Source organism: Micromys minutus, assembly GCF_963924665.1.
Source record: "Micromys minutus genome assembly, chromosome: 27".
In the NCBI taxonomy this organism is placed as follows: domain Eukaryota; kingdom Metazoa; phylum Chordata; class Mammalia; order Rodentia; family Muridae; genus Micromys; species Micromys minutus.
This window is the reverse complement of record NC_137962.1, coordinates 2,149,027-2,160,340: the sequence shown is the minus strand read 5'-3', so window position 1 is coordinate 2,160,340 and position 11,314 is coordinate 2,149,027. Positions and strand designations below refer to the sequence as shown.

General features: G+C 41.5%; 1 protein-coding gene across 1 annotated transcript; it reads right to left on the bottom strand.

The window, feature by feature from the left end:
* Positions 1–14: 14 nt before the first annotated feature.
* RNF139 (ring finger protein 139) lies at positions 15–10,837 on the bottom strand. Its single transcript, XM_080939709.1, has 2 exons — positions 10,076–10,837; positions 15–2,002 (listed from the first exon to the last, which is right to left on the bottom strand). The coding sequence occupies exons 1-2, from the start codon at positions 10,254–10,256 to the stop codon at positions 186–188; spliced, it is 1,998 nt and encodes a 665-aa protein (XP_080795835.1). The 5' UTR covers positions 10,257–10,837; the 3' UTR covers positions 15–185.
* Between the last annotated feature and the right edge of the window lie 477 nt (positions 10,838–11,314).

The window sequence follows — 11,314 nt, the reverse complement described above, 5'->3', positions numbered from 1 at the left end:
CAAAGAGACCAGAAGTAATTAAAGAGGTATATTTACAGTAGCACATCACAGTAAATGGAAAATCATTCACAGTTTCAACATCGATACTGTTTTTGTGCTTGGTTACACACTGACGTGAAGCATATTACTCCATTTTGGATGAACTGAATTTTAAACAAATACCTCAATGATTAGTAAATGCTACTTTAATCAGTGTCATCATTAAATTCTGCTGCTGCACCTGTGTGCTGAATCCCCCCGTTTCTTTCTCTTTGAATATCGTCCTCGCAGTCTGGGCTGTCATCCTCGTTCATCTCTTGGTCAGATCCAGCAGCATCCTCTCTTAAAGCTTCCTCTGGGTTTTGATTTTCATTGGGTGCAATAAATCCGTTGTTGTTAGATACATTTGAATTATCCTTGATATCATCTTCAATGTACACTTTCTGGTGGCACATTGGACAAGTGTCTTGAATGTACAGCCATTTCCGAAGGCAGAGCGCATGGAAATAATGGTTACATGGTGTGATGCGAGCAGATGTTGTGAACTCGTGATAGCAGATCGCACAGACATCGTCTATTTCTTGCAAGTGGCTCCCTTTTATTTCAGGAAGTGAATTAATTTTCTTAACGGCAGTTCTACGATTCATGAATGTCTTCCAGCCATTTTTTACTTGTAAGTAGATGTTAAAATATGCATGTAGGCACATCATACAAGCCCGAATTTTACTTCCTGACTCAAACATCATGGTATAGGCCCCATTCCCAAACATTACTACTCCAAATATAAATTCGATAATATTGCCTGTCGAGCGAACAAAGTAGACATAATCATCAAGCTTTTCCCAGAGGACATTATAGTAGCCATCAATCATGAATAGCGTGTAGACAGTGAGGGAAACTATTACTTTCAAGCAGAGTTCCACACAGAAGGCTGTAACTGCAAACAGCCATGTATTTAGTGCATAATGATGCCAAAGAACATAACTGAGTAAAACAGGAAGAATAAACAGGCAAGCAGAGACAAACAGCACAGGAAAATGTCTATGGAAAGATGACACATGGGAGGCACTGAGAGACATTAATACGGGGTCTGTCATTCCATGGATGAAATGCAGGACTGCAGTTAATAAAAGGCACATGTTTCTACTTAAGCGAATAAGTCTCTCTTCAGGTCTCAGCCCACTTAAACCAGTCTGAAGAGCCAAAATAAAAAATAAAACAGGTGCTACAAAGCCAAGGCGCCTGTCATCTTCTTCAGTTGATCCAATAAAGGCCAATATCCCAAGGCCCAAATAATGGGCTATTGAAGAAATTACAGCACTCATGCCTAGTACAGTTAGTGTAGAATCGCACCCACTAATTATTAGATTGCAAATGACGTCCCAGAAATCGTCCCAAGAAATAAAGAAGGACTCAGTTTCATTTGCCATCCTTAAAATGTACATTAACACTGTAGCCTGAGCTGTAATTCTTGTTAGCCAGAAGACCCGAAGTATGTCTGGGAAACGAATCCTCTTCCATGTGTCCTCCATCAATAACTGTAATCCATAAATTCGGTACATGTGCCTCACTAACAAGTAAACATACCGAGTAGAATAATAAAACCACTTAAGTTTCACTGCCAAGACAAGCATTGTGTTAAGTATGAGAATCAAGGAAGACATGAAAACTAATGTCTCTCTGATGTGTAATGGTAGCTCTGTGATTAAGCTGATTACAGGAACCAAGATATTCAAAATCATTAGCTGTGAGTAGATGGACTGAATCTGGAGTAGTGTGACATATCCAATTCCAAAGGTTAGCTGCAGAACCATGAGTGCCATCCACAGTGAGGGCCCTTTCCGAGGAAGCAACTCGATTCCAAACGCGGACGTGTTGTAGGCACCATAGAAGTCAATGTGCAAAGCAGCATAGTAATTCACCAACACTGAAGTTGCAGCTAATAGAAAGGCTGAGCTGTACATGTAAAACTTGAAGAGTGATCGCTGTGACAAGATCAGAACAATACTGGATACAACTATACCTGAGGAAGGAAGAGAAAACGTGTGCAGATGAAATACATGTATTTAAGCGTGTTTCTTTATACTAGCAGTCCTAGCCTTCTTCCCTTTTTATGCTATTTTTTGTGGTTGTAAAACCCCAAGACAATTTGGGCTGACAGGGCAGTAAAGATTTGAGAAGTCAGAGTTCTAAACCAGACCAACTAAACACATTTTTTTAAAAACCTGACCCCTTATTTTCTGGTTTCTAAAGGAATTCTGCTTGTTGTGGCATATATATATATATATACACAAATATACACATGCATGAGATTACTAAATTATCTTCAAGACAAAACTGTAGCGATGCGCATGCACCTTTTGATAAGTTTAGACTCAAAACACTTCCTATATAATTTCATCATCATTAAAAAGTTTAATGTAATACCACCAAAACAATAAGGCCAATCAGAATAAAAATTACTATACTGAAAAGCTTGTTCCCCTTGGCTTTAAAATCCTTTCACCGAGTGTACTTTTGACAAGGTGAATTTTATTCACCACCCAAATACCTCCTTTTCTTCCAGCTGAGCTTAGCAGGTTCTTATATGCATATTCTTTAAGGATCCCAACTCAGGCCCCCAAAACATTCCTTCACATTTCTGAAATGCTCTCCAGGTTTCCTTTTCCTACAAATTGAACCACATCTCCAGATAGCAAAAGTAACACTGAGAAAACCAAACCGTGATTAAAAAGATGACTGGCTATAAGCATCATTCCCATTATTCCATGTGTAAGTACTGTAAATGGTCTGATGGCCGCTATCAAGTGCCATCCAGCATATGCTGTTCATTCAGCATACCTAGTTCACATACATACTCCCTGATACTGAAGTTTGCAATTTCCTAGTCATCACCTCATTACACAGTTATAAAGTCATAGATCACACAACGCTTTATACAAAGAAAGGTTATTTATCGGGGCAGTGTTTCAGTATCATATGTATTATGCTCTTAAAAATGAACACAAAATACATACTGAGTAAGAAACCTAAGAAAGGGCGAGTCAAAGCTAAGAAGCCAAAAAACCCTTGAGCTTTCCCTTCAGTGTGCAACAGAGAATGCTGCACTTCAGGGCCTGCACATATTTAAAAGGAGCATTGGCTAGTTCCTACCCTGCGCCTAAACATCAGGTCCTTTATGAAGAGAAAAATAAAAACACATCTGGAGATCTGAGTAAGATCCACTTGCTTTCCCAGAAAATGGAACTGCTTGGAGCATTATTTCTGGAAAAGGAAAACTGTACTACTTCAGCCTGCAAGATACCCAGATGCTCTCTCTACATGGAAATATCCCAAGCCTAACTCATCGTCTAAGTTGGGTTCAATTTTATACCACTTAAAAAAGAGAAAGTAAAGCAGGTACTAAAATGCTGAGTGGCAACTATTGGAATAAATGTCCAAAAGAAAGTCTCCAAAGTAAATGTCCTGTGCGGTGATCTCTGGGAAACAGTTCAGGTTTCTTTGCATCCCAAAGCTAAGACATGAGGTTTTGTTCTTAGGATCCATCTTAAGGGTCCAATGAAACCAAGGGGTAGTTTTCATTAGGGCTTATAAGGGACCTGCTTTCTATTAAAACACCACCTTCAGACACAGAAAGAGAACCACAACCTGGAAATTTCAGTCCTAGATTCCAGTGTAATTACTGGAGTGTTTTAAGTTCTCAAGGCAGAAAAAGAACTAAGTATCTATTCAGGAACTTTGAATTCATATATGAACTGAATGCACCAAAGAGTTCAGAACTTTTTCACTTAGATTTCCAAAACCAAGAAGTAGTAATAGGAATGGAAAGAGAACAACCATGCATTTTACACACCACAGCATGAGCTCTGTTTTTAGGAGGCAAGGACTTGCTATATATGTAGTCCAAACTAGCCTTCCACTTGTGTCATCCTCCCTGTCCCCAGAAGGCTAAGGTTAAAAGGGGTACCCCAACAAAGTGCAAACTCTTTAAAGTCTCTTTTTCTTTCTTTAAAGTAAGTTTGCTCATTCTTAACTCTTCTGCAAACTTGTGACTAAAATTTAGAAGGAAATAACATTTACACCTCTTCAGATTCCTAAGTACCTTTAAAGCATACAAAAGCAGGCAAACAGTAATAAAATACACTACTCCCTTATTTCAGAGTCCTAAGTAATGAAATTCAGGGGGGAAAGTACTGTGAAATGATGTTAATCTGTCTGCAGTCTTGACAAATAAATCATACCACAAAGAAACACTTTCTAAGCTTGGCATTGTGGCACTTACCCATAATCCAAGACCTGAGGCATAAGTACCATGCTGAGGTGTGTGAGATCCTACCTCAAAACAACAAAATTCTATCAAATTTTCAAAACAAAAAAACAGCAAGAATGATATCCTAGTTTGTATTATTCATGAAATTAAATTTATAAAAATATGATTTCATTACCATATATGAACAGCCAAAAAAAATTCGATCAGAAGCCTGAAAATTCTGGTTCCATTCCTACTTCTTTAGTCCCTTCCTACATCTAAGGAGAGAGATAAAGGCTGAGTAGCTATGCCAGAGGTGACCATTTAGCCAACAGTGCCCACACAATGAAGCAAGAAAACCCCAGCATGACTGAATTCTGATGGCACCAGAAACCTTAATTTGTAGTTCCAGAGGCTGGAAGCCTGACGGGCAGACACTCCTCAGTGCTCTCTCACTATGCCCTATACACCAACTCTTCCATCTATATCCTTTGTATAATTGGACAGAGACATTTCCCCAGATTGTCTGCATTCTAGGGAATACCAAGAACGGGTCAGAAAACTTGACCACAGGTGAAACATTCTCCACTGAACGTGGAAGAGGATGGGGAAGAAAGATGCACACCCAACACACACTATCTTACTCGTGCCAATTTCTCATACATCCTGACCATTGATTAAATATGCACTCATACAGAGACACATAGGCAGTGTACCCTTTGAGGTTTAAAGTTTTTAATATTAGATCTCTATCAATATCTTATAACTTTTATATATTTCTGAAGACATTTCTGCACAAGTTCTAAATTCTGCATTAATTTATTTAGAACTGGTTCATAAATATAAGGCAGAGGTCCAGCATGATTTTCCGCATATTATTTTTTACATATATTAGTACTTATAAGGGTTTCTATTAACAATGATCTCAAATCCTAACTTAAATTTTTTCCTGTCTACTGATTAAAGAATCCTTCCATTTCTATTGACCACTCAGGGTTATTCTGTGAAGCCACTTTACCACCTGTCCATTGCTTACGGTTTGGACAAGTGTTCTTACAAAAGCCTATGTTGAAGATTTAGTCCCTGGAAGGTAGTGGGAGAGACAACTGGATCATTACAGCTCTAATTCCAACAATCCACAAATTAATCCACTGCTGAATGAAGGCCACGGGACTTAGCTGGAGGCAGCAGGCACTTGCAGGGGTGGTGGTGGGAACAGTGGGATTTTGAAAGGGATGCCTTTAAAGGTACAGCTTGTCTTGGCTCCTTCCTGTCTCTGTGCTTCCTGTCTGCCATCAGACAAGCAACTTTCTCTGCCATGACCTTTGGTCATAATGCTCTGCTTCACCACAGGCCCAAAATCAATAAACAAGTGTCACAGGCTGAACCCTCTGAACCTAGGAGTCAAAATAAACCTTTCCTACTACAAGTAGGTATTCTGTCCCAATGCAATGACTAAGACAATATAGTGTTGGAAAGCTTTTCCTACCTGTGTGCAATTAATAACAAATTATTTGTTGGTCATAAGTAATATCTAGGTTTATATCCTGTCTTTTGTTTTTTTAGATGCTGATTTATTATAAAGTTTGTAATCTTAAAACTTTAATTTATAATCTTTCTATGAATTGATTATTCATACAGATAAGAGGAAGGGAGCCAGTAATTTTTCCATATTAAGTAAATATCACTAAATACTTCCTATTTACTTCTATGAACCTCAATTCAATTCTACCTCTGAAACCTACCAATTTTCTGTTACACTTGTGTCTATTTCTAAGCTGTGTATTTTATATTACTAGTCTTTTTGTCCATCCCCATGGTTCTCAGCCAGGACTGGATTCCTTCCTCCTTGGGAACAGTATCTGGAGTCAGATTTGGCTGTGACAACTGAAGTGTGTGTTACATGGACAGGGTGTTACTGGCAGAAGGTAGATAGAAGAAAAAAAGGGTAGAAATGGCACTTTGTAGATAGTGCCCCATTCCTAGGTTTATGCTGTCCAAAATGTCAACAGAGCTACTGCTGAGAAACACAGTCTCTTCCCCTGCCAGACACAATTACTTATGCCTCACTCTTTCTTTCTTGCACCACAGGTTTTTCCACTGAATGGATGGACTCATTCAGTATCACAGAAAATTCTCATTTGTTTTCCAACTAACACACATTTAGAACACATCTTAAGTTTGCTGGTTTTGTTCTTTTCAATAATGCTATAATGAATATCCTTGCTCATAATGTGGTTTAACTGTGATCTCTAAGTCCTCACAACTAAAATTGTGAATCAAAAGGGTGGCAAGAATACTTTCCTACCTAGCATGCTTCACAGCTGGGTTCAAGCCCCGGCATCTTATAAAACCAGCTACGGTGGTACAACCTTACAATCTCATCAGTACTGAGGTAGAGCCAAGAGAATCAAAAGTTCAAGGTCATCTTCAATTTGGGATCAGCATAGGCTACATGAGAGAGACCCTGCCTCAATCAATCAATTGATCAGTATCAGTTATAAAGCCAATTGATTTATACAGAGGTGATGGCTTGCCAAATTATATAAATTTACCTATTTCAATAGGCAAACACCTTTGCTAAGTACTTTTAAATCACACTTTAGATTCTTCACCAATCTAGCAGATAAACTATTTCTTTCATTAAAAATGAGGCAAGGAACTACCTTTCTTTACTGGTCACCTCAAGTTTACTATAGAAGCATTAAGTCTTCCTTTTAAAGGACTTGCTATACATGATATAAACATGTTCCTCTCTCAATTTGTCATTTTCAAAAGATTTCCAATAAACTTTTTTTTTTTTAATACTCAAACTGATCTTATTGCCCTTTGTAATTTCTGTTTTCTTTTACGGTTAGAGAATCCTTTGTCACTTCAATCAATTGCCACCATATGAGTAATACTATTAAAACACGCTTCCATGCTTGCATCTTCTCTTTTGTCTTTAAATTTGCTAATTCAGCATTATGCTGTTGTGTGATGGAGCTTCATTTACCATCTTAATACTACCTAAGAAATACTTTTATGCTCCCAAATATTGTATTGCTATGGTTTTCTTTATATTGCTAAAAAGGAAAGGCTTTGCTTTCTGACCTTCTGAGATCTCGCACTGGTCTGACTCCTGATGGAAGTGCAGTTGTTGAACCATTCTGTAGTTGGAAGGAGACTGTTGCAGATACTAACACATACCATCAGCAGTATTTGCAAAGGGCATGCTGGGCAAGTCCTGAGACACCCGGCTTCAGTAAGAAGTCCCCAACTCATCTCCACTCACATCTTTAAACACACACGTTGCTACTTTCATTAAGGTGATTTTTTTTTTTTTAGTCACAAAATATTCTTCAGATTTTATTTTTATAAACCAAAAAAAAAAAAAAAAAAGCACAACTACTGTGCTACAATTTAGGAAACCATTAGATGATGAATTTAGAGGTCAATTTTTTTTAATAAAATCTGACTCAATATCCTGAGATAATTTTTTCCAAGTAAATATTTGGTGATTTCAAAAGAATGAAATATCTACAACAAAGTATAGTCTTAATTGAAACATTAAAATATTTTTGATCATACAAACAGCTAACACATGAGCAGTCAAATGCTTTAAAGGGTTTTTATCTTAACTCAGTTAATGTCCTAAACTCCATGATAAAGATGCTGTAAACTTCCTAAAAAGAAGTTGTACCTTCAAAATGAAACCTCTGCAAAGCTGAGTGATTAGAACTTCACTGACTGTGGAGAGGTTGGAATGTTGCAGGTCCAGAGCCTAATTACAATTTATCTTGGACTATCTTTGGCCCAAGTAATAGTGAGACCTAACATCCAGTGACCAACATAGAAACCTTTTGGAATATACTGACTTAAAGCCTTAGTTCCCAACAGCCAGAGCTGTACAGTACCATCAGACAGTATCCTGGGTCTTACAGCTTTCACCCACCTACTTAACATTCCACTAATGTTTTTTAAAGTGTTGTGTTATGAAGTGTTGGGGTAGCCTCAATCAGTGTTCCTGGGCCAGAGTCACTCATATTTGTTTTAAGAATAAGCTATCTCTTATCCCCTTTGAGATGAGAGTTGTGTTTTTATGTTGACAATACCACATTGTCTTTAGAGAGGTAGAGAAAACAAAACCACAGACCATTAAATGGATCACCAGTGGGCCTTACTGAAATCCTCAAATACAAAACTTCTATGAAGAAATAAAGTATCATAAAGTATAAGAGTTGGCAGGGGGAACAATTACTTAAATGTTTTTACTATAAATGACAACTAAAGAAAACTTTCTTTGCATCTACCCAGTGTTGAGTACTTCAACAGAAAATTCTTTAAACCCCAGTTTCCCAAAAGTAAGACTCTCCAGTGACTATGTCATGAAGACACTCAAGGCAGTGCTGTATGCACTATCTCTGAGGTGACTGTGCAGTGCTGTATGCACTATCTCTGAGGTGACTGTGCAGTGCTGTATGCACTATCTCTGAGGTGACTGTGCAGTGCTGTATGCACTATCTCTGAGGTGACTGTGCAGACCCTCTCACGTAGTTTCATGACAGAGAATGGTGGAGGCAGCTTTAATAAAAGCAGAATGGCTAACTTGTGTGCCCAGCAGATTTCTCCTAAGTCCTGTGTTTGCAGAATATCACTCCCACTTTTTTGTTGTTGTTGTTTCTAACTTTAAGGTGGACACTGCTGGCTAATACACGGCTCTGTACTGAATTTAAACACACGGAAGAAGAAAGAAAATAAACCATCCTTGACATCAGATGGGTTTTTTAACACTGGCAAACACCAGCTGTGCACCCAAAACCAAGCACTTAACTTCTACAACCTCATTTCTTCACCTCTGAGGAGAGACTGCCAGATTAGGTAAAACCTGTGAAAATGATTTATAGCAGACAAATGTGGAGTAGTTACTGCTAAGAACAAGACTACATCTTTATTGACACTCCTTTTCTGTGGGAATAAGGCAACAGATGCTTGTACTTCTGAAGGGGCTTGGTCAGGACCTCACTACCGGCTACCCAACCCCCAACATTTCATAACTGCAAGAACCCACCTAAAAATTCATCTTAGTGATCTCATCAACAAAATCTACAAAGCTGTAATTATCAGAAAAAGATCTCTTTATATATGTTTCTCACTCTGGTGATGTACAGAGAAATAGAAAGTGAAATATAAAATACTTTCAGTACTCAATCCACATGAAATGAAGACAGATTTTCCTAGGTTTCTTACAGATGTCTCATCACCCTGGGGGCAAGTTTTCATAGTCACATTCAACACCTTATTATCTACTCATAGAAAGCGTTTAGGGTTCATTATAAGTATAACCTTCCTCGCGGTGACTTTTGGAAATGGTTTCAAGGACTGACATTTAAAACTCTGTGTCATGGTTTGTGTGTCCATTTACTTCACATACTTCACGATCCGGTGGACTCCCAAGACACTGAAGTGACAACATACTCTGCTTTGTGAATAAGGGAAGACAGGGGGTTCAAGCTTTGGCTCAAGTCCAAGGTCACACACGGAGAGACCGGGACAGTTGTTTTTCCAGGGCTGTCACATAGGACGCGGTAAGCCTGCAGTCATTCCCCAAGAGAAACAGCAGGCAGACAGCCGCATGCTCACACAGTCGTGCTTTCTCCTCGCCCCATCCAGGTACCAACTGAACAGGACACAGACCCGCCAGAACCACTCCGCTGTCAACGCTGGCCCGAGTACCACGGGTCCCCCCACCCCGCCAAAAGGCCCTTTTGGGGAATCAAACCGTGGTTCCCCAAGCCGCGTGCCACCAGTGCCAGGCCGCCTGGAGCAGGTCACGCCTTGGCCCGCAGGCTAGCCCGCTGTCCTTACCGAGGAGCCGGAGAAAGATCTGAAGCCCGATGCAGAACCGGCTTTGGCTGGAATCGTAGTAGGAGTTGAAGATGGCGTCGATGATGTAGAGGCAGGGCACCCGGAGCGCCACTTCGAGCGCCGCCCAGACCTGCTGCTGGGCCATCCGCACCTGCTGCTGCGGGGGCCCCACAGCCGCCATGAGCCGCTGCCACACCGGGGCTGGGCGGGCCGGGCAGGGCGGCGCGGGGGAGGCCCGGGGCCGCGGCCGGGGCGGGCGCTGAGAGTGGCTCCGCCCCCGCCCGCCTCCTGTCCTGTGTCCCGGCCCGCCCCGCCGCCCGCTCGCGTCCCTCGGTGGAGCAGGGGGCGGCGGCAGCGGCTCCCGGGAGGCCTCGGGGCGTCGGTGTTTCCGGCCGGCTAGGGTCTGGCTCCTCCTCCCTCCAGCGCCTCCCCCGCCAGCGGAGCCACCATCTTGACCCCGCCTGCCTCGGCCGTTGCTGCCGTTGCGAGGCCCCGAGGCTGCGCCCGCGGTCACTCGAGAACGCGGAGCCCGCGCCGCGGCCTGCGTCACAATCCGGCGCGCTGCGCAGCGTCAGCACGCGCGGCGAACCGCGTGCGTTGCCATGGTCTCCGCCCGTTTCGGCGCGCCTGGCCGAGGCGAGCGTGGCTTGCTCAGCTTCTCCGGACCTATAGGTTAAGTGGTGTTAGAATCTAGTAGAGCCCAGAGAGTGTGGATTTGTCTATACTGCTTGAGAGTTGAGGACGCCGCCCTGCCTACCTGCCTCTCCCCACCCTGAAGCCAGGTCTGAAGAATGGCAGGGGAAATAACCTCCGAGGTTACACTGGGTGATCGCTGTCAGATTTGGCACTGGCCTTGAGTTGCTAGGCGTTGCCAAGAAAATAACACTCGCATCTGTTTACACAACTCCCTTCCTTTCCCTGTGGACGGTCATGAGCACATTTTATTAATGGCTTAGGAGACTTACTTATGAGCAAGAACCCAGACCTCTCCGTGTTCTTTATTTTTGTCCTGGATAATCCTTAAAATAGATTTGACCATTCTTCCCCTGCACTTTCTTGCCTATCTGGAATTGATATGGCCTGGCTGTCGTTACTCTGTTCCTTCTCCAGCAAATGAAGGTTGTCAGAGGCTGAACGGTAGACTTGGCTGTTTTGGCTTAAGGAGCATGAAATAGCAAATCAGGAAGCCTGGTTGTTTCCAGCTCCTAGCACAAAGTGCAAATGCCAGTTTACAGCAGG